General features: G+C 42.7%; 3 protein-coding genes across 11 annotated transcripts in view; all 3 read right to left on the reverse strand.

Moving 5' to 3' along the window:
• lhfpl7 (LHFPL tetraspan subfamily member 7) overlaps window positions 1–4,602 on the reverse strand; it is a 66,500-nt gene extending 61,898 nt beyond the window's left edge. The window contains exon 1 of the mRNA XM_019895235.1: window positions 3,780–4,602. Coding sequence (XP_019750794.1) covers window positions 3,780–4,145 — 366 coding nt within the window. The 5' untranslated portion in view covers window positions 4,146–4,602. The remainder of the gene's footprint in view (window positions 1–3,779) is intronic.
• Window positions 4,603–6,578: 1,976 nt separating this feature from the next.
• akap10 (A kinase (PRKA) anchor protein 10) lies at window positions 6,579–15,928 on the reverse strand. The gene is made up of 15 exons (XM_019895189.1): window positions 15,686–15,928; window positions 13,999–14,046; window positions 13,675–13,860; window positions 11,895–12,380; window positions 11,140–11,238; window positions 10,983–11,067; window positions 10,761–10,884; window positions 10,067–10,203; window positions 9,820–9,964; window positions 8,850–9,020; window positions 8,554–8,663; window positions 8,043–8,125; window positions 7,823–7,875; window positions 7,596–7,685; window positions 6,579–7,497 (listed from the first exon to the last, which is right to left on the reverse strand). Exons 1-15 carry the CDS (start codon window positions 15,705–15,707, stop codon window positions 7,492–7,494), a joined length of 1,845 nt encoding a protein of 614 aa, XP_019750748.1. The 5' UTR covers window positions 15,708–15,928; the 3' UTR covers window positions 6,579–7,491.
• Window positions 15,929–17,676: 1,748 nt separating this feature from the next.
• abr (ABR activator of RhoGEF and GTPase) overlaps window positions 17,677–23,248 on the reverse strand; it is a 77,142-nt gene continuing 71,570 nt past the window's right edge. For all 9 annotated transcript variants that reach the window (XM_019895140.1, XM_019895138.1, XM_019895144.1 and 6 more), the window contains 7 exons: window positions 23,000–23,059; window positions 22,659–22,768; window positions 22,081–22,220; window positions 21,072–21,206; window positions 20,881–20,986; window positions 19,986–20,139; window positions 17,677–19,000 (listed from right to left, as the gene is read on the reverse strand). In XM_019895140.1, the coding sequence (XP_019750699.1) occupies window positions 18,911–19,000; window positions 19,986–20,139; window positions 20,881–20,986; window positions 21,072–21,206; window positions 22,081–22,220; window positions 22,659–22,768; window positions 23,000–23,059 (795 nt within the window). In that variant the 3' untranslated portion in view covers window positions 17,677–18,910. The remainder of the gene's footprint in view (window positions 19,001–19,985; window positions 20,140–20,880; window positions 20,987–21,071; window positions 21,207–22,080; window positions 22,221–22,658; window positions 22,769–22,999; window positions 23,060–23,248) is intronic.

Genomic DNA, 23,248 nt, shown 5'->3' on the forward strand with positions numbered 1-23,248 from the left:
GTAGCATGATTTCCCACAGGCAGACACGCTTTCACACAAAGGGCTGTCACCATAGCGGTTGCCCGTAAAGAGTTCATGGCTACAGGGAGGAGGGTGATGTGTTACAGTAAATTTCAGAAGCGACTCATGATGGTCGTCCAAGGAATTCTGTTTCACTGCTGTATTTGTCACCGAGTGGTCGTGTGTGGTTGGCACTGCATCATGTGACTCCAGGAGGAAGCCACCTCTCTGTACAAAGCTTTTGTGTCTTTTAACCCTTTCGGGGACAACGGTTACTACAGTAGACAGCTTATCATGTTATCTCGAATTCATTATTTTTGTGTAAGCCGAACCTTTAAGATCAAAACATCCAATGTAGAATAAATCTGATAGCGTTTTTTTGTTTTTTTTTTTAAGAGACATGCACGTCAATCTGTTGCTACTCAATCCATCACCAGCATGGTTAGGGCAGAAAAGTAAAAAGATTATGCTTGAAATACACGGGAAGAGGACTTTCAAAACATTATCACATCTTAAATCACAATCGGAATATTAAAGGGGGGGAGGCGCGATTCGATTAATTATCAAAATCGTTCATCTCTAACGCATACCAATAATCGGGCCTTATATGACCTTTTTCCAATCTCTACCAATCTTTTTTTTTTTTTTTTACAATCAATTTGTAGCACATTATTGATTTCTATCATCGCAACGTGATAACGGCGGTATTAGGAGGTGGATTATGTTGTGTAAATCTCCACTGACAACCCGCTACTGATGCAGACTCAAATTGGAAAACAGCTCATTTGGACATCTCATGGATTGAATTAAGTTTAAAAAAGTTCATCTCTTGCTGTTTTTCCTCCGGTGTCCCTCGACCATTACTCCTCGTGACCTCACTAATTACAGAATCAATGGTGCCGCCGGCAGGCAGCGCGCACGTCGATATGTTTTGATTACCCGCTAGGTAGTAGCGTGTCTGCTCATCTTAGCAAGACGGGCCACACTTTGTGGTAGCGCGTCGCCACTGTAGCAGAATGAAGCCGCTGGTCAAGAAAAATCGGTTCCACCACTAGGGGCACTGCACTGCATTGTAATACAATCACTGGGGGCAGAATAATTTCTCTAGAGACTACCATGTACGTCAATCAAGCCATCACCCCATCATTTTCTGCTCGCTTGTACGTGTACGACTTTAGTGTATATAAGTAACTGTAATCATTTGATTGATTGATTGATTCAGAATTTAATCATTACACTATGTCCAAATATGCTTTTCGGATTGTAGTTTCATCGTTTGGTTATTTAAAGACTCTCGGTCAGTGTGAAAGTTTGTCCGTCTGTACCCTGTTGGTTGAGTGGCACCTGTCAAAGGTGCAGGGTAGTTTTGTCATATTTGTCTTCTTTAGAGACTACCATGCACGTCAATCTGTTGTTCCTCAATCCATCACCAGCGTGGTTAGGGCAGAAAAGTAAAAAGATTATGCTTGAACATGATAAAAAAATGAATCTCATATGGTTGGCAGAATTATTGCAAATGAACTTATTGATATTTTTTATGTCCACTGTTTGTCAAAAGTGAGATGTCGTTATTCAAAAGAAAAAAAAACACGCATAATATTACTGATTGGACAATGGGTTGTGGTTTTAACTACTTCCACCACTAGGGGCACTGCACTGCATTGTAATACAATCACTGGGGGCAGAATAATTTCTCGAGAGACTACCATGTACGTCAATCTGTTGCTACTCAAGCCATCACTCCATCATTTTCTGCTCGTTCATACGTGTACGACTTTAGTGTATATAAATAACTGTAATAATTTGATTGATTGATTGATTCAGAATTTAATCATTACACTATGTCCAAATATGCTTTTCGGATTGTGGTTTCATCGTTTGATTATTGAAAGACTCTCAGTCAGTGTGAAAGTTTATCCGTCTGTGCCCTGTTGGTTGAGTGGCACCTGTCAAAGGTGCAGGGTAGTTTTGTCATATTTGTCTTCTTTTGGAAGCAAACTTGTTTGGACTGAATCAAAAGGCCCTCTGCTCATTTCAGCCAAGTAGCCATTTTGCATCAATTGCTTCTGATATGACAAAATGAAAAAATATGATATGATACAAAAATGAATCTCATATGGTTGGCAGAATTATTGAAAATTAACTTATTGATATTTTTTATGTCCACTGTTTGTCAAAAGTGAGATGTCGTTATTCAAAAGAAAAAAAAACACGCATAATATTACTGATTGGACAATGGGTTTACAAAGCAGAAACAAACCTATTCTTCAGTTAACATTTATTTTCATAAAGGCCGAGACAAAAGCGGCCAGATAAAGAAATCATAAGTGAAATTTATTACATGACTTTGCTCCCTTCTTACAAGTTATTCTGCTTCACTGAGTGGTGAAATTACATTCCAAGTGCTTGGAAGGGTTTAGGCACCAGGAAACATTTTTCAAAGGAGTCGCTCTCCATTGCTGGCTTTTTTTTTTTTTTTTTGCTCGCTAGGTGGACGAGTCTCAAGTGTCAAATAATTTTAACAGAAGCCTGTCAAGTTTGTTTCTTACCCAAGAATATCTCTCTCTCCTCACCTCTGTCTCTCACCCCCCCCCCCCATTGAATGTACACCTGTTTACCTGTGTTGCATTGGCTTCTGTTTGCAAATACTCTCACTACAGTCACTCAAGCAGCAGCTTATTAACAACTCTCTTTCAAATGCTAATATCCATTCATGCATAAATCATAGCTCCAGGGGTGAGTTGTAAGTACCGTAGCGCTTCTTTATTTAGAAAGACTTGCACTGAGGAGTTCAAGTCTAGAGGGGTTCAAACAGTCATCCCGTTGTTGTCGGAGTATCTGCTGCTTAACCAAAGCGCTCATCTCCAAACTTTCGTATGAGTCAAAGTCGGGCATTTTTGCGAGTTAATGTGCTGGTTTCTTGTTGTACTGAAGTTGGTACTTGAAACTGTATTTCAGTTTGTTTATATGTTAATTTTAACCGGCACTCAGTATTCATTTTCCTTTTTTACTAGGATGCATAGATTTTAGATGCAGTAATTTATCCAACAGTCTGTTTTCCATAGTGTTTATCCCATTCAGAGTCCCGTAGGAAAATTTGACCCCAGAGAACTTTGTAAACATGACCAAAACAATCCAGAGAACAGGGAAAGAAAAACAGAGGGGAGAAAAAGAGAGGTCAAGATGCTCTTGGGTTTGTCCATTTCGGTGTCACAACAGCAAGTCACTTGCAGGATTTGTTTGACAGTAACCGGAGAGTCATAAAAAAAAAAAATCTGTGATTCAACTTTATATTTTAAATCGTTTGATGTGATCTTAAACGTAAATTAAAGGCAATGTTAAAATATGCTTTCTTTTGTAGGGGTATGTAAATCAGGGTGGAAAATAACATCTAGCCCAGGGTGCCACATTGGCTAGGATAGAGGTCGCCAGTCTGGTAAGGGGTTTGCATTGTTCCCATTTTTGACATCTAGACATCCACTCATTCAACCATTCATCCATTCAGTGGAAGTGAACGCGAGATGCCCACATGGAAGTTGAATGAAACCGAGAAAAAAGCCACGAAAGCGCAGGGAAAACAGGCCTCAGCTGAGATTCGAACCCCAAATCCACCGTGAGGCTGATATGCAAACTACCACATCACTGTGCTGCTCTATGAAATCAATCCAACTACTGCACTTTTGCCAGTGCAATGTTTTTCATAGTGTTCTCTGTCACGGACCCACGTGACGGTGACGGTGACGATAATGATGACGATGATGTGCGCGTTCATGTCTTACCTGCCACGAACTTGACGGGATCTCAGCAAATTTGCCCAGCCCTCCAAAGGTGTAACAGCGATACATGTGGTCCAGAGACTCGGAGCAGTGCCACAGTAAGCCGAAGCTCACGGACTCCTTGTGATGATAATGATGGTGGTGATGATGGTGATTGGTGGTCCTCGGCTGCTCCTTCACAATCCACGCAGGAGAGATGAAACTGAAACTGCACACGGCGACCAGAGCTGAGGAAAGGAGCACCCAGAAGCAGCCCACGCAGCTGAACATGGTGGTGGCGACGTGGGGCGCAAAGCCCGTACACAAACTGACTCCACACCCGGCTTCTTCTTCTTCTTTCTTCTCCCGTCCCAGGAGGAGCAAATGCATTTGGAGCTCACAGACGCAAAAGTCAAAGTCTACCTGTGCTCCGGTGCACTACATTTGCGAAACATCCTCAATCCACGGAAGTCGATCCGCCGTGGAAGTCCCGCTGAGCCCGTTCGTGTCTCTGTGCGTCAACAGCTTCTTGAGCGGGGAGGCGAATCCCCAAATGTCCAAATGGTATCAGCACAAAAAACCAAGTCATACAGTGTCCCACGCCGCGCGCACGAAATGTTTGTCACACCCACAAGTGGGAGCGCAGCTGTGGTGCCTCCACGCAGGTGATTGAGCGCTCTCGTTCAGCACCAATGACACTCCAGTCCGTGGGTCTCCGCCTCCTGGGCGTCCCTGTCCGGTCCGGCCCAAGCGTGGAAAACCGTGTGCACTTTGCGTTCCTTCCAGACTACGCCCGGACCACGGCAATTAAATGTGGTCACACAACATTGCTTTTCCGGAAGATATCTTCAAAATAAAACTAAACCAGAGCTACTTTAATACGATACGACGTTCTCGATATGTTTTAAATTACATCAATCAATCAATCTATCGATCTATCTACCTATCCATCTATCTATCTATTTATCTATCTATCGTCTGTATAACATTAAGCTATCATCGTGTGCTTTCTAATCAATAATTGTGTGTTAGTTTGTGTACGTTTGTTTGTGTGTGCGTGTGTGTGCTGGTAAAGTGTCTGTTTCAAAATTGCGAATATCCACGTAATTTAAGTTCTTTTTCCCTTTTCCAATATCCCCCCCACCCCCTCCTTTTTCAACACTGCTTATTCGGAACAGGGTCGGCGGGGAGTTGCTGGAGCCTATCCTAGCTGACTTCGGGCGGAAGGCAGACTACACCCTGAACCGGTCGCCAGTCAGTCGTAGGGCACATATTTGAGTTTGAGACCAACAACCATTCACACCCACATCCACATCGTCACTGAGTGGGGAGCGATTGCACATTGCCCGCACATAAGTCAGGCGAGTGTATAACTGACTACACCATCAGCGACTCTTTCCCAATATTATGCATTTATTTGTTATAATTTCATCCATGCATCTAGCTTTTACTCTGAAGGAAATCCCGTTTCTGATAGGATTTTACACAGTCTATTTAAACTTACCTGACAGCAGTTGTTCCCCCCGGCCCCCCCCAAAAAAACACTCTTAAACCGAATTAAATGTTACACACTCGAGCAAAATTGTTGACACTCTTTCATATTTGATGTTTTTCACAGTACTCATCTCAGAATAAGGCAGTAACGTAGGCTATGCCTTCTAAATAGTTTAATATGTACTGTTTTTAAAAGGTCAGAAGAGACTCGACAAATAAAGTACTGTATATGAATTCGCTTTTAGTGGTCATATTGTACAGCTAGAAACCATCAATGGATTTGCTTATTGATTTAGAGGTCAACACCGCCCCCGTCTGGACAACTACAGACATCACAGATTTGTTACTACAGTATCATCGTAGAAAGGGTTCTGTCAGTCGTCATCTGTACCTGTGGGTAAAAAACAAAAAACAAAAAAGGACGTTTCGCTTCTCTCACAGAAGCTTCGTCAGCGGTAGACAACCCTGAGGAGACTTCAGGGTTGTCTACCGCTGACGAAGCTTCTGTGAGAGAAGCGAAACGTCCTTTTTTGTTTTTTGTTTTTTACCCACAGGTACAGATGACGACTGACAGAACCCTTTCTACGATGGAACTTTCCTGTACGACTGAGAGCCTCCACAAGCAACTACAGTATCATGAAAACAGTACAGATGTGTGCAGGAACAAAAAAAAATGACTAGCCTTGGTTTAATCAGACCGCAACACATTTACTCAATGCGTTTGGAGTTTTCAAGTATGTTTTTTGCAAAATGTAGCCTGGCTTGGATGATCTTCATGGTCAGATGGGCCTTAATCTTGCAACCCTATGAAGAACGTACAATTGTCGTCACGTTGGGCAACTTAACACCAGTACTTACCAGAAATTGCTGTAGCTCCTGAAATGTGGTCAGCTTCAAGGCAGCACCCTTGACTCGTTTTCTTAGTTTTTTCATCAATTTCGGGGGGACATCAAGCTCTTGAAAACCATGATATTTTCTCCACTTGTTGATGACTGTCTTCACTGTGTTCCAAGGGATGTTAATAACACCTTGGAAATTCTTTTTCACTTTTCTCCTGTCCGATACCTTTCAACAATAAGATCCTCTCTGTGGATGATGGATCGTGTTGTAAATTGTGACTACAAAAATGTACGACAGTTGTTTTCCCCTCCTGAAAAAAAAAAATTTTTTTTTTCAAATTTTGTACAGTTTACAAGTCACTTTAATGGTTGAAAAAGTGTTTGAAATGTACCTTTTTCTAAATTCGTACCCTTGAAACATTGTATGTTGGTGAACCTAGGAGTGTGTTATGATTTTTTTAAAAATACAATAAAAGGAGCAGAGACAAAACCTTTGACAACGTATGTATTTAAATCAAACAATTTAAATAGATTTAGATTAGGTGCACATACATATTGAAAAACATCAGAGGTACATGGTACCAAAACTCCTTTCTGGTTCTTTTCCACACCTCAGTAAGGCTCAAAAGAAAAAAAAGTTTAATTCATTGAGCAAATGTCCAGTTGTTTCTGAGATGCATACAGGAGAGAAAAAAAAACAAAAACAAAACAGCGGCCACCATAAAAAAAAGTACTGACATTTATATATGGGAGAAACCAGTCTACATTATACATATATACATGTAGCGATATATATCATTTAGAACAAGTGGAGCATTTGAATTCAGCACAAGAGTTTTTTTTTATTCTATGCTCATAAAAGGTGCCAAAGATGTTTAACACAAGAGGTCTTCCTCTCTCTCATTGTCATTTGCAGATCCTCTCCAAATAAATTTCCACTTTACATAATTCATCATTGGACAGGCAGGCTACTAAAGGGAGTGTGTGCATATGTAAAAGGGCTCCAAACTGTTATTTGGCTTAAGAAAAACGTCTTCTAAAAACAAGGAATGGTCATTAAAAACAAAAGGCATGGGGAGGTGTGTCATGAGGAAATGTGCGGAATTCAGTCTGCGTGACATCCTCCGGAGGTCCGACATAAGACAACGCAACGAGAGTCGGCGACAGTTTTGCTTGCACCGTTAGTAGACATGCTTTGTCTTTCTGCGAGGTTGCTTTAAGGTACCAGACTGAATTGGAAAGACGCCCCCGTCATGTGATGCAAGGGCTTCACTTAAACTGACCACTGCGCACCTTCATAGTGTTATGGAGTTGGAACAATGAGGTACAGTACTTTCAGTTCGTTGCACGGTAAGCCATGTGTATAATTGGCCAGCATTTGCAGGGGGATAGTCTTCACGGGGTCACAACTGCATGGAGAGAAAAGAGAGAACGTACAAAACAAATCATTTCAACTGTCGTGGAACATGTTGAGTGAGATTTTTTTTTTTTTAATATATATATATACCTTAGTGGACTTGCCAGGACTGTCATGGTTTGACTGCACAACATCGTTGACAATCATTTTCGCTATCTGCCAGGCCATTTCCTCCTGAGCCTTCAATCAAGATTTTACGGATATCAACTTTCATTCATCTTTTAGATCCGAGTCTACGCTACGGTCTCATTAAGTGCCTTGTCACAGATGCGACGTTATGTCAAGGTGCATTTGAAGAAGCTTTGCTGTGGTCTCACCTCATTTGAGTTACCTTGGACCCATTTCTTCATGGCTTGTGAAAACATGAAGCCTAAATTGGAACAAAGGATGAGTTGGACAAGGAGGCAACATCGTTTTGACTACATGTAAGATGCCTTGCGAGGTGGAGGAAAATTGGACTGGATACAACTTTATTGTCAAATGTGCTGTATGTTACAGCACAGATGAAATTTCTTCCTGAGTAAGAGTGCATGATACCTTTGGATTTCTTCACGTCTGGTTCTGGTTCTGCCTCCCTGATAAATTGGCCCAACTCATTCACTCTCCCAAATGTCATCTTTCTGAAGAGAAGGACAAGTAAGGCAAAAATAAGGAGTGGTGCTAACCAAAAGACAACCACTTGTGTCGGATTTAAAGCACAGATTACGATTCAGAGATCTCGACCCAATTGGAAATTTGTAAGCCTAAAGAATGGTCAAAATATTGTCTTAAAGACTCAATACTGTAATTAAAGACAATGTAACTAGTTTATAAAGGATTAGTTTTAGGGTGTGGACACTTCTGCAAAGGGCCTAAAGCATTCCTTACAATAAAACATTATGCATTGACCGTTTTGGAATGATTCTATGTGGTTTTAGTTATCAGTTTTTTTTCCCACTGTACGGGTCAGGATTGAAATGGTAAGACAGGAAAGCGATATTAAGAAAACATGTAAGATAAGCAATGTAATGTAGTAGAATAATAACAATATTTAAGCGACGACACTCACCCAGCGTATGGCCTCTGGTACAAAGATTCGGGGTCAAGACTGGCCACGTCAACCGTGATGGCCTCATCGAAGTTTTTCAAGATCTTTATCGCTGCCTTTTTGGCCCCGGACTGTCATGGAGATACCGTGTTCAAAATACGTCAGAGCGCGACAAGCGACATTGCATTTCTCTCTCCTTAAACACAAAAATTGTTCCTCTTTGGCACGAGCAAAGATTGTCTGATTTCTAAATGTCATGAAATATCAGGCCCGCCCCAGAGTGCTTGAGGACACGAGTGAGGGTTTGTGGGGGTCACCTGCATCAAGGAGGCCTCGCTGACACTTGAACTTGAGCGCTGCTCGTTGTCCGCCGCGGCGCCCTGACCTGGAGTGTTGACATTCACAAACTCGTCCGCCCGCACCGAATTGAGGAGGTCACTCAGGTACTTGTAGTAAAGGTTACTGGACAGGAAGCCTGGCATATACACCTGAACGCATGCGTAACAAGGGGGGGCTCTTAACTCATTCAATCCCAGCCATTTTCACTGGAGCAACCCCCTCAATCCCAGCGTTTTACTGGATTTTGACTGACCTTGCAAGACCCACAGAATATTTGGTTCTAATGTTCTATAAACATCGAGCCTACCAAAATAAAGTTGGGACTCTCTTTCATCTTTTTCCATTCTTTATCAATCGGCATTACAAAATGTTTCATAAAAATGGCGATTCCTGGGCAAAAAAAACGGAGAAAAAGAGCTTTTTGTAAAAGCATGCATTTCAATCACGTGAGGCACCACTGCCACCTACTGGTTGGTCGCTTTTTTACATGATTTACAATGCAAACGGCTTATTCTCATTCTCAGATTGCATCAGACCCTCCTCCTCTCTATGATGCAAAAAAAAGACTTAGACAAGTACGTCCTTGGTAGGCGGGGCCTAATTTTAAAAAGACGTACAAGTATGTCTTGTGAAATGAAAGAGTTTAAGAGGATACAGCAAGGGGAAAAAAAAATCACTTTATTTGCTTGCTTACAAATAGTTGGCTTGATGGCTGGGTGCCTGCCCAGCCATCAAGAAACCAATTTCAACAAGATAAGAAATGTGGTGTATTAACTATTTTGGTCTTTGGGATATGACAGCACATATCAAAAATGAGTACTTGACCGACAACAGTTATTTTTTCTTTTTAAACGATCTACGTGGGTTAATAATGTATCCCTGGACTTCCCGTAGCTCGTGCAAGTATATGAGGAGCCCCATTCAAAATGTAGCAGACTTCTCCTGTACCTTCTCCATGGTGGTCCAGGCTTGTCTAAGTGGAGTGGTAAAGCATTCAGGCAGAGGGCCCCCCTCCCGGCAGATGTTCGACTCAATCTCCATGCGTACCGAGTCGCCGAATCCCAGAGGGTTTGTAGCTTGCAGTGAGAAATACCTAAGAAATAAACAAGATGATTTCTCATAAAGCAAACACATAAAACTTTTCGTCTGGAGGTGTATTAAATTGCTTTCATAAGCAGTTTTCATCAAGACCTACTTGTCGTAAAGGATCATGGCGTCATTTTGGGCCTCCTGGCCATCATACTGGCCCTTCTTTGCTGCTAGTTGGTTTTGGAAGTTGTCAGCCGCGAGCCAGAACTGCAGTACATTCATCGCCTCTTCCTTTTCCATGTACTGCAAAGATAGAGCGAGGTGGGGGGGTGGGGGGGGGGCAGAGAATATTTTATTGAAACTTTCCATAACAACACCCTTCATAACTAACAAGGAATGTTTTGTGTTTGCGGAGCTGACCTTTGTGTCATCTAAACATGACAAAAGACGGTGATTCTAAAGAGCATTCAGAAGGGGATTTTATGTCATCGCTGCCAAAATACTTTATTGGCGCTATAAACGATGTCAGTAATTCTTAAAAAGTGTCGTCATAAAAAATAATGCTCACACTAATGTCGTCGATGCGGTTCATGTACAGCATTTACTGAGTGACGCTGAACAGACTTAATCAGCACCCTCCACTCTGTGACAGTTTGTCAGTTTGTGTTGCTATGCGAAACCCCAAAAAAGTAACCAGGAAGTGATGCAATACGTTGTGCAAGACATGATCTGTTATCACAAAGATGAATGTCGGGAGGAAACAAGAAATTCCAACTGCGATGAATGCGCGGAGAGGTTTGCACAGGTTTATTGTGGCAGACAACAGCGTGATGTTTTGGGAACCTTTGGGGCCGACTCACCTCAGAGAAGTAGAAGAGAGCCGACTCACAGAACAAGATGTCAGCCAGGAACACGGAGCCACTCGTCAACACTTCAATCTGGTATTTACAGAAATGGTGACTCCGCAGGAATTCAAGAAAGTATCTGGGAATACATTAAGGGAAATTGGTTAAACTCTAATCGTGCACACCAAACTCGAACCACGCAGGCTTGTGTGACTATTAACTCCACCGGTGACTTACTGTTGCTCTAAGATGGTGAAGACGACCGACTGTGCGATGACAAAGCAATTTGGGTCCACCATGCCATCCTCGCCGCAAATCTTAGCTAAACACAAAAAGAACAGAAACAGAGTAAGAAGTTATCTTGACTACTCCGAAGAATTCATTCCAATCTTACCAACTATGTCATTTCGGATCTGTTCTGTGATTGGGATGGGCCTCACAGCATCCGGGGAGACGTACTTGGTGAAGATGGTAACCGCATCTTTTTCGATACCTAAAACAAGAGAGCATGTATTTGGTATGCGAGAGCTAAACGGTGGCGAGCAAGAGATTCACAGAGAGAACAAGCCAACGCCACAACAGAGATTTGAAATCAGACCTGCTGGCTGCGAGGCACTCAAGCTAACCGCTAATTGCACCGTGCTGCCAAAATGCATTGAAGGGATCCTGAATGTCCACTGGAACAGTGTTTCATAGCCAATGTGAACATGTGTATAATGGAATAAATATCCTTTGGCATGTGTTCAGAATTTTCTCCGGGTAGTCCGGTTTCCTCCCACATTCCACAAACATGCATGGCAGGTTAATGTAAAACTTTAATTGTTCCTGGGTGTGAGTGTGAATAGTTGTATGTTTATGTGTGCCCTGCGATTGGCTGGCAACCGGTTCAGGGTGTCCCCCGCCTACTGCCCAAAGGCAGCTGGGATAGGCTCCAGCACACCCGCGAGCCTCGTGAGGATAAAGGGATTAGAAATTGGATGGATGGAAGTTTTTTTTTTTTTTTTTTTAACAATTTATTTGTGGATGACTGTTATCTTGTGTGTCATTCCACAAAGGAGTTGAAAAATTGCTAAGTGGCAGCCTTCCATGTCCATAGCAAGACATACAAAAATCTCAAAGACGGGCAGACATAAATGTGATCAGGCTTACTTCTCATGAGTTTTTCGGAGAGATCTCGCAGGCTGATGTTTGACTGCCCTTTGGAAGGGGTCCCCGTCCTGGACGGAGCCTGCCTGCTGGGAGTTTCGGCTCGAGGGGTGCCGGGTTGCAGGCCTACGTCTGTACAGGAGGGGTCCCGCTGCTCGGGCTGCGCCGTGACTCCTGCGCTGTTCCATTCCAGGTCATGGGAATTGTGCTGGGGGAGCTCCGGCAAGTCGGAGCCATCTCCGGAGCCGGTGACAGGTTCAGCCAAGGAGCTGTGTTTGACAGAGTTGAGGCTGTGCGCTCTGACCCACGACCAGCTGGTGGAGCGGAAACTCTCAGCCTCCAGCCAGAAGCGAACCAGGTGGTCGGCACCATGACGCTCCATAAAACGCATGTAATGGGGGATCGCCACATTGTCCCGAAGCACTTGGTCCACGGTCTTGGAGAGCCGGGAGCGGGTCTCCTGGGGCTGATAGTTCACACTGGAATGACCTGAGACACACAAACACGTCAACAAAAAGGGGCTTGGTGGTCGGAGGCATTTTGACTGAATCGATAGAATGTGAGTTTGACTTTTTCCAAATTGAAATGCTCAAATCAATAAACTTCGATGATAAATATATTCTTATTGATGAAAGTACAGTATTTCATTCACTAGTGTGAATTAAAATTAGTGTTTGTTTAACAAATTATTTTGTCTGTAACAAGAAAATGACAAAACGGGTATTTTTTTTTTTTTTGGACTTAGTGGTATAATTTCAGGTTTGCAATGCAACATAAGAATATAGTCATGGCATTACTACTTTCAGTTTTCACAGCAAGTAGTTAAATATTTTTCGACAGGCACTCATATGAGGCTATGACTTGCATTTAGGCAGTGATTAGAAAAGGAACTAATCTACTTACAGCACATTTTTACAGCTTCCAAAATTCAGGGGCAGGAGTTGGCGGGGGAATTAATAATAAATATCCATTTCCTGCGTTTAGCTTGCTTTCTGAACACGTAATTGTGTTTTGTGAAGTTCCTGAAAGCTTGATCGGCTTTTTTGTGGGCCAGAGAATCGACTGGAGTGCACTGCTCCATGTAACTATGCAGCTCACACTGGACTCGAAAATAGTGAGATGGAATGTTTTGTTATCATGCCCCGGGACAGATGACATACGAGCACCAAACTCTATGTTGTGAATGACGAGCGATTGCTTGAATGTCGTCAGGCATTCTTAAGTGATGAAATCAAAAGAATGTGCCCGAATGAGGACGACAGAGCAAACGCAAGGCCACGTTTATTATTGCGAGAGGTTATTAGTCATTCCAGGTCTTTTGGAACCTTCCGTCACATCAAAACAGCAGGCGAAATGCTGCTTCGACTTCATTGGTTGGCTCACCATTCGGCAAAAGTTCACATTTTCACTTCAATTATCTGCATACTATCACCGCCCATTTATCAATCACTCAACAACTCTTATTTTTTTTGCAGCCTGTTTCTGTTATATTTTGTGGCATAGGCTGTGGTACAGGTTCTTCAACCTCTGTGTTGCCCAGCCCATGTTTTCCACACGAGCCATTCACCACATCACAGAGTCATAGATCAATCAGTGCCATTCTTTTCACTGGACAACACAGACATAGGTATAATTTTTTTTTTTTTGACTCTGCAAAAATACACCTCTCAAGTTAAACAAAAATGGGGGATTTCAAACCAATAATCACAAGATGAGACCTCAGAGCTCAGTTTAAAGAGTATCGATAAGCAGTATGAACAGCAGAAGAATTCAGGGTTCATACCGAGATCACCAAAGTGCGCAGCTTCCATGTGGCTGGGCTGCTTCTTGAGGATGGCCGTGCGACCGCGGGCGAAGGAGTCCATGTTGGCAGAGATGGCGCTGATGGCCACATGGCTGGGCCCCGCAGCTTCCTGGATGGCATGGTTGTTCTTCAGTGGCGGTGATGGGGAGTGAGGGCTGCCGAGACCTTTGACCGGGGGATTCACAGAACATTGAAAAGGACAATAAGGAAAAACTGGAAGGTACGATTAGTTCTTGCAGCCTATTTTCATATATTGCTCATAAACAATATATGTGTAGTGCCATTGAGTAATGATGAACTCACGTCTGTTGACTTTTGCGTCGGTCACTCTTTCAGGTTCTTTGCTTTTGGCTGGAGGGAGAAATGACAAATCATTGCTATAACAAGGGGAGCATTCTTTTTTTTTTTTTTTTTTTTTTGCAATTAAGGCCGAGACCAGCGAACAGGGTTCGGCAATGTGTAGTCTTGGTGTCTTCAGAAAGAATAACAAAAAGGTAACATGACCCTAGTTGCCTAATTCCAACAGGAAAGTGAAATACGCTAAGGAATGCAAACAAACCATTTGCTGTGGAGCAATGAAAACTGGGAAACGGGACTTGTATGTGAAAGACCTCTCAGTCCAGCTCACTGCACTGGCCTCTCACGTGTCAACATTAAGAGGTGTTAGAATGAGCGGACCATGGCAGGCATCGCAGAGAATCTGCAATCGTGTCTTTCGATAAAGCAGAGGGGCAGGGGCTGAGTCTCAAATGGAAAAGCACCGACAGAGGATGACCCAGAGGAGCTCATTACATGCACTGACAGGATGTGTGAAACTTGTGACAAAAGTATTCAATTGGCCCTGGTGCATCATAAAAAAACACTTCATTCCAAAGTTAGGACAAGACATGGTAGTGTCTTGCTTACTGAGCTCAAGTCTTGCAAGATTTATGTCAAGCATGACATCATAAGTGACGTTTTGGCCCTCGAGGCATATTTTTCCAGGAAATTTGGGTTGCACTACAAATAGTCCAAAACCTTACGCACATTTGCCACTTATATTTCTTTAGGAAAACAATAAGTGGCTAAAGCAAAGACCTGTACATATCTAGATTGACAATGGAGTTGATCTATTTTTTTCGTGTGACTAACTAGCAGCACACAATGAGTTCAAACACACTGACTGCACAAATAAAATGACGGCCCCAAGAAAACACTGACTTTCTCAAAGCCGCTGTGGTCACCATATGATAAAGAGGTCTTTTCTTCACATTTCCTCCTACGGCAGAGCTGCTGAGTCAGCTGCATTTAATTCTTGTAGGCTATGGGGAAAATATTTCCTCTCGCCATTGTAGAGTGAGTTCCTCAACAATCACAAGATGACTAGTTTTTGGAGGCCGCTGTCTCAATTTATTTTCCCTCTTGAATGAGTCTTTGCCAATTTACTTATAAGATGAACCAAGGCAGGCAAAATACGAGAATAAATCAAATAAATTTGACTTGTTGAGAAGGACCTTTTAGTTGTTGTGAATGCCACGCTTTTGAATTTGTCTTCACAACACTGGAAAATATTCTTGGATGTGATAAAATAATGATAACCAAGATGTAGTATGCAGGATGTAGTTAACGTGACATAGAGTGAAACTAGCTGTCACAGCAGACCTTCACGAATACAGTTTTTTTAAAATAGAATATTAACCATGTTATTATTAACATTTTACTTTTTTTCCTCTACATTTTATTTCCTGGTGGCCGTGTACTGGAGCTGCATTATATCAAGCAACGATAATGATGCCGGGGAGGCTACTCGGAAGCTAACCATTGAAATGGCTTACTACCCAAGCCGCACTGCAGGCATTCGCCGAACCAAGAACTGAACCATTATCTTGTGACAAAATATTACACTTGGTGAAATTGACATAAGATATAAGTTAATGGGCCGTTTTCTCCCTCGCTTTCTCTTCCAAGTAGCTTGCTACAGTTGACGTTGCAGCTGAGAATGCTTCCTCACCTTTCCGCTTGAAAAACGACATGACGGGATCACTCGGAACGTTTCCTCAGCTCACTGACACCATCCCGTGAGTTGGCAGGTCCCGTCATTCGAATAAATGCCCACTGTACAATCAACACATGGAAATGGTGTGCGTGTGTACACCCGGTGAACGCTGTCAAATTCCAATTTTCGTCAAAGCGACAGCCAGATCAGCAGCCATGTTGTCAATAAACGTCCAACTTCCGGGATCCTGGAACATGAGCATTGTGGGAAATGTAGTTAGAAGAGGGTCATTCTTTGCTTCGCATTTACAGTACAAGCGCTGTAGCTTGAGGCTCTGAAAAATAATTTGCAAAAAAATATGTTCTATCGTATTTGTTTGTTTTGCTTTAAGTGCAGACTGGCCCAATTCAACAGAGATCATGAACCAATTATTCCTCCTTCCTTTAGTTTGGGCCAATGTAAACCGGATTTAGTAAATCTGTGACAAATGATCACATGAACGTGAGTTAGCTGCATAAAAAAACACTTTTATCCATCCATCCATTCATCCATCCACCCATCATCTGACTCGCATATCCTTACGTAGGTCGCGTGGCTGCTGTAGCCTATCCCAGCTGTTTTCAGGCAGCTGGAATAGGACCGGTTGCCAGTCAATATCCTTACAAAGGAGAAATTACCGGAGTGCTCGAGACCGATACATGTATTTGGCAAAGCTTACCTCCATGAGCAATGGGTTTGCAACTTGCACCCGCTCAAGGAGACATGGCTTTGTTCTTCATACACCAATAAAATGCAATGTCCAATGTCATAGGACGTAATAGAGGTGGTGTTAAGTGAATAGGGACTTTTGATTTGTCTAATTTGTGTGCAATAATAATACATTTTTAGAATTTTTTTAAGCGTTAATCCCGTCTGGAATGCAGTTGATCATAAAAACAGAGCAAAAGGAAAAGTGGAATATTTAGTTTTGTGAATTGACTATGCAGTGTGTTATATTGTCTTACTATTTTTCATTTAGTTTCTGCGAAAAAACTATGCATTATCATGAACGCAAACGCATCGCATTTCAATGTGCTTTAAGATACCACTTTCAGCAGTACTGTAATTTGTGGCCGTTTTCAATACTGTATGTACCCGCATGATAGAAAGGTTGACTGCAGAATTTTGCGCGCCTCGTTGACGCAGCAGCACTGTGTGAGTTTGATCAGAAGAGGGTGATGTTTGTGTAGGTTAGAGAGGAAAAATAATATGGAAACGTTGGCCACGCTGGTCCAGATTTGCACGTAGTTAAATAAGATTTGAACCCCAAGTTACTGTTTATAGAGGCCCTCAGCACCTGAGTTTGAGAAGCCCTGGAATATAATTTGCATGGATGATGGAGGGGTGTTCAAAAGGCACATTTTGGGGATTAATCATTTGCAAAATATTGTAAAAGAAAGGATGGCTCTGAACTGGACAGATTTGATTATCAATGTGAGGTAACTAAAAGTTTTTGCTGGCATTATATTGTTTGCACATCTGGAATGACTTCTTTCAAAGGATAAATATTTTCTATTTTGTTCCACTTTACAGTGCTGCCATTTTTAAAAGTGCTGTTAAAAGTGAGTTGTTTTCTATCGTAATTACCCTAAAATGTTTGAGATTTACTGGCATCTGTTCAACTGGAATATGAATATTCAGAATGTGTGAATGGTTGTCTATGTGTGGCGACCAATCCAAGTTGTAGCTCACCCTTGGCCCTGACAAGGATAAGCGGTAGAAAATGAATACTGTAGATGACCATATAGAATTAAACGTCTCGTTTTATTTATGGCCAGTGTGAGGTATAGCAAACCACTTCGTTTTGACAACAAATACATGTCAGAAAACTAGCAGGTGTTACTTCCATTTCAACATGACAACTTGCCACAAGTCATTCGTGACAAAATGCCATGTTGATTTTTTTTTTTTATTTAGTTTGGGATCCACGCTACGTTGGTAAATAACTGTCAATCATAATCACAAAATGAGTTTGTTTGTCTTTTATTTCATTAGAAAAAGGGGAAAACTTTCACATTTACATTTATCCTCAAAATTACAGTACAGCATACTTAAATTCTTCGCAAAGTAAGTAAAATACAACATTTTAAAATTTTTATTATGAAAAATACCAAATAGTCTTACTCTCAGTTTTTGCAGGAATTTTTCAACATGTTGCAGACCTGACAACAGAAAGGTTGGCTTTGTACAGAGCATAAAAGGGCTTTCGCTCACACAACCTATCTTTGAGTTTCTTAGCCTGATTTCATTTACGAGCTGAACATGCAATAAGGGCAACTAGCAAATCTTCCTATTGATTATACCGGTGCAGTGAGATGCTTGGAACAGGCTTGTAATGCAACACGAAGAAGAATAAAAAAAAAAAAAGCAAGAGGTTTCATTCATTGTTTTTACCCCCTATTGAGTCCCAACTAAGCTCACTTTTTCCTCTACAAAGTGGTGGGTAACAAAGTGGCAGAGCTTCTGCGGTGAATATTTCTGTACAATTTGCCAACCATGAATATGGTGAGTGAGAAAAATCGGACTAAAAAATAACATCACAACCTGAATAGACTTCAAAAACAGACTCCTTAGAGCATCTCTCTAGTTGCACAGAACTGTACAGGCACAGATATTTATATATATAGATATTTAAAATAAATAGGGCTAATCTGGCCAAGAATCAGTGGGGAGGGAATGTCTGTTTAAGAAAAGGACACTCTTGCTAGCCATTCATTCCTTGCAGTCCTGCACATTCGCTCGCACACACGCACACTGGCAGACACACGTCTCCTCCTCCTCCTCCTCCACATGCACAAAGCCAGAAAGACAGCAAAAGGAAACGACTAAATTATTATAAAACATAAATGCGGTTGTTGTGGAATGCCTCTGAGCAGGGGACAAAGCTCGATGCCACGTCCCCGGGCTTGATCATGTGCCACGGCGCCAGGCTGTGGCCTCCGAAACCCCTCCTCTCCCACCAAACTGAACCAGAGCGACCCCCCCACTCCCCCAGACTGGTAACTTTATATCGAGAAGACCACAAAACGTCACCACCTTTCTAACCGGGGCGGGGGGGGGGGGCTGCGCAGAGTTAAGGGTATGGGATTGTGGGTGCTGTACAGTCAAGACGAGATGCCCGCTTGCAGGAGAGGCGAGGTAAGAGGACCGGGACTCATACACAGTCTCTCATTCTCCGGTCCGACAGAGGCGAAGATGGGCTTAAACGTCGGTGGAGAAGTAGAGCGTGTTCCGCTTGAGCTCAGCAAAGGAGATTGGAGGATGCTGCAGGTAGTAGAGAAGCACTTGCACCTGGACAAACACACAATAAAATCGGAACGGGGTTTGATTGATTGCAAGTTCTGCAGCATCATATTTTTTTTTCGCTACAGATCATGACCTCATTTGATTTACTGTTTGATTTTGTGCTGCAAGGAGAACCAGGACAATTCGAAATAATGGAATGTGCAATATGCACTTTACTTCTCCGTTTATTACATTATGGGACTCCAGAGAGGACTGCGCTTCACTTATGTGCCAGTTTGAGCTAACATCCAGTCGTTTTGTTCGCTTCTTTAAAAAAAAAAAAAAAACTCACAAAACCCTCAAGTAAGCTCCAAGACAAACACTGACTTCCTGGAACAGATCGATGAGGTTTTCACTGTGCATGCGATACTATTTTAGGATATTTACTCAATTTCGGATCTTTTTGGGGTCACAAAATGACATGAATAAACAGGAAACTGATGCAGATAGCAGCATGGCCCCGAGACACACTAAAACTTTGTGGACGGGAAATTAATTTGGAAACTTAGTATAGTGACCAAGCTTATTTTTAGGCAAGAACCCATCAAACAGCGAGTGCATGGAATCGCAAGTTCCAGCTTTGATTATGACCATAACGGCAGAATTTATGACGGATTGCTGTTCCAATGACGACAATGTAACCCGATTTGCACTTAAGTGGAAATGTGGCGTGGTACTGAATCGCTATGCAGTGACGGGTGGGGTGGGGGGTGGGGGGACTTCAATCAAATGAAAAACAATATGCACAGCAGTAGCTGAGCAGGCCTTTTTTGACGTGTGGTGACACATTATCAGATTGTATTCACGCAGAAATCTTACGGCAGTATCGTAAACCAACGGCTCCCTGTGCTCACTGGTGGATTCCTATGATACATAATTGGTGAATTCAACGAATAAGCAATCACGAGCGAGCTCTTTTTACTGCAGCTGTTGCTGTTACGATGCAAAGAGAGAAACACACGGCGGAGCTTGACGTGCACGTGGGGATTACCTGTGCCATAACGTCATGTGACCAGATATCAGACACAGAGGTAATATTTTGTCCCTTGGTGCTCTCGGACTCTGAGGGTCTGAGTAGAGTGGGGCCAAATACTGTGGCCAGGTTATGGAGGGACATCTTGTTCAGGGGCTCCTTCTCCGCCACCCTGTGGAGTCAAACGAGGCGAGCGTTCAGAAAAACAGCCAAAATATTAGGGTCACTTATACGGTCCAGTGAGATCTGGTACAAGAGCTAGATCAAATATCAGACTTTACCAAGACAAACAAAAAGATGGCTGTTAAATATGATCACCGTATGGCAACAAACTACCATTAAATGGTATGAAGTCTCTTTATGATGGCAACCAAGTAATGATAGCATTTTTTTCAACGCCATTTACGGTACGATTATCCATTTACCTGCTTTTTTTTTATTTTGTTTGCTTTTTAAGGTGAACTAATGGCAAAACTTGTGTTTGCAATATTCTATGTGCCCTCACACATCAAACCACCATATTCTGTTTGTGTTTGCAGGTTAAGAAATTAAGCAGATTAATCAATCCATTTTCATCAATCTCGCCGCGCTGCCATTTTGTCCTGAACTGCTCTGTTGTCGACTGAAATTGATGTCAAAGTGCCCTCAGGCTCGCAACCCGGCTCACCTGTTTTCTGAGTTCAGTAATGTGACGTTTACAAGTCTGAGGACACTTTGATGTCAATTTAGCTCAACAGCAGAAGGCGAGATGGAACAAAATGGCAGCGCCCAGAGAATGGTGAAAATGACTGGCTTCATCTGAGTCATTCTTGTTGCGTAAAAATGCACTTGTGACTTCTGTACTGTGAGAGGTGCATCGCGTGCAATGGTCAATATACAATCAATGGGGGAAAAGGGGGTGAAGAGAATGTACCGTTTGAGGTGCTCCAGCAGAGTGAGGAAGGTCATGATGTTGGGGTCGGGCAGCGAGCGTAGGAGGTGCATCATGCAGTTTTCCTTGGCTGCGGGGTCGGACAGAGCTGCAGAACAGACGAGAGAACAAACACATCACATCCGGTTGTGTCCAGCTCAAAGGTCCCGCGCAGAGGTGAAAACCTGTCTCACATATTCCCTCCATAAAGGCCGGGTACAGGCGGTCGGTGAGCAAAGGTTCCGGCAGCTCCCTGAAGTACAGCTTGAGGGTTCCCGCGATGGCGTTGATGTCCATGTCACTCAGCATCACCAGGATGTCTTTGGTATCTAGGGGTCAGCCAGGCCCAGTTACAAACTCAGCCCCAAAACTCCCGACAACAAGAGCTGCTTTGTGTACTCTCGAGGGATGATATCACCTCTCAAAAATGCCTGGGCGGCAACTCATGCAGGCGAGCTCAATAAGGGCACACTAAAATGAAAGACGACACTTGGCGCTCGGTGATGTAAAATGATGTGAGGAGGCGCTTACATAATACACAACTTCAGTCCTACCATTTCGTAGAAATCGCAACACGGTTTAGTACCATTTCCCCACCTGGCCAACATTTCCAAACAAACACTTCTGTTTTGATGAAAGGAAGTTGTGTAGGTAAAGAACAGTCACTCGGTCTCACGACGAAAAAAAACTACATGAAGCATCTAATGTTGTAAACTGATGCTGTAGAAAATAGAAGTGAAGGTCATATACTCATTGAGAGGCGTATTGAGCTCATTTTACAGGCGTGTGACTTAAAGGGGCCGTCAAGTCCAAATTTTTCTCGAAAAACATATGTTCTCTGCGCCCCCACTAGTCTACAAAGAGTTTTCTGTCGACTGAAAATGACATCACATTGTCTAAAAGCGCAGGTAACTGTCACGACTCACCTGTTTTCTGGGTTTGGTCATGTGACATTGGCAAGCAGAGCCCTTAGGCACTGTGATGTCATTTTCAGTCGACGGCAAGTGAGAGTACGTGGCAGAATGATTTTTCTGCTTAAATCATACTCTACAGAAAACTATGTTTAGACTCGTGGGGACACAGAGAATATAGTGCTGTCAAGAATATTTTTGAGTAGATTACATCTTTGTCGTTAAAATAAAATCAGACGAGAGACAGAGAGTGAGAGAGAGAGAGAGAGAGAGAGAGAGAGAGACTTCTTACTAGTATCAAATGCCGTTTTGAGGGCCTGGATGTCCGTGGCCACCCCTGAGATCCTGTAGATTCCCACCTCGTCGATGCCCCTCTTCTCCACTTCCTCAATGCACTGGCGGACGATGTAAGGCACCTTGGAGCGCTCGCGCCTGCAAACGTCAGCACACGTCATTGCACACATCTTGACGATTGCTGTCGCCATTTTGGCCATTTCTTACGTGACACAGCTGGAAAACGACACCTTAACTCATTCACTCCCAAAGACGTTTTTAAACGTCTTTTCAGACTTGGCTGGTACAGAATGACTTAAGTACAGTTTTAAACGGAGGGGTTGCGGGGGACGGGGTTATTTGTTGTAGTTGCGACGGGAGGGAGAGCGCAAATTGTTGGATTGCGTGATATACACGACAGAGTTTTGGTTTAAGCGGAAGAGCGTTTAAGTTTCTCATCGGACATTCGGAGGAACTGGACCTTTCCTCCATTATTGCACCAAGTCATCGTGATGAGCCTCATCGATCAGAAAAGGGGTCACTCCAAAAGGTTAAAAGACATTTTCATTTGAATAAACAGACATATGCGGTACGTACTTAGTGACCACGTTGATTTTCACTCCAAACACACCACTCTGTTTTTTGGATGGCGTCCTCTTCAAGCTCAGGTCCCTACTTGTAAACTTCATTGAGAATTCCACCTTTATCTGAAGACCAAAAAAAAAAGAAGAAGAAAAATGTCAAGTAAATTCAAAGTATGCAAGCGCCCACGGCTTGGCCCCCGTGACCCAAATGTTTTGCAGTCAGTCAAGTTAATTTAATATTTGAGGCTTTTAGTCTACTGCTAAAACACCGCTCCAGACTTAACGATATCGGGAGACGGATTGGCTTTCAGAAAATCTACCAAAAGCGATTTTGCTTGACATGTCACATCTTACCCCGTTCATCTCAATGACGTCCATGTGCCAGTTCTTGGACTGCACTGTCTGAGGATCCAGCTGGAAGACACAACAGAGACAGAAAGATTTTCAGCGATGCAAAACATGCTGGTTGGATAAAGGTGCATTATCACACGGAACCCTGTTGCTTCTTCACATCATCAGATTACGGTCACAAAAGAGATCTGATGTTGATTCTGTGCAATGTCTGAGTTTCTTTCTGGATCAACATTTAGCCAAAATCGCGTT

The sequence above is a fragment of the Hippocampus comes genome, unplaced genomic scaffold (assembly GCF_001891065.2).
Source record: "Hippocampus comes isolate QL1 unplaced genomic scaffold, H_comes_QL1_v1.1 scaffold177, whole genome shotgun sequence".
NCBI lineage: Eukaryota > Metazoa > Chordata > Actinopteri > Syngnathiformes > Syngnathidae > Hippocampus > Hippocampus comes.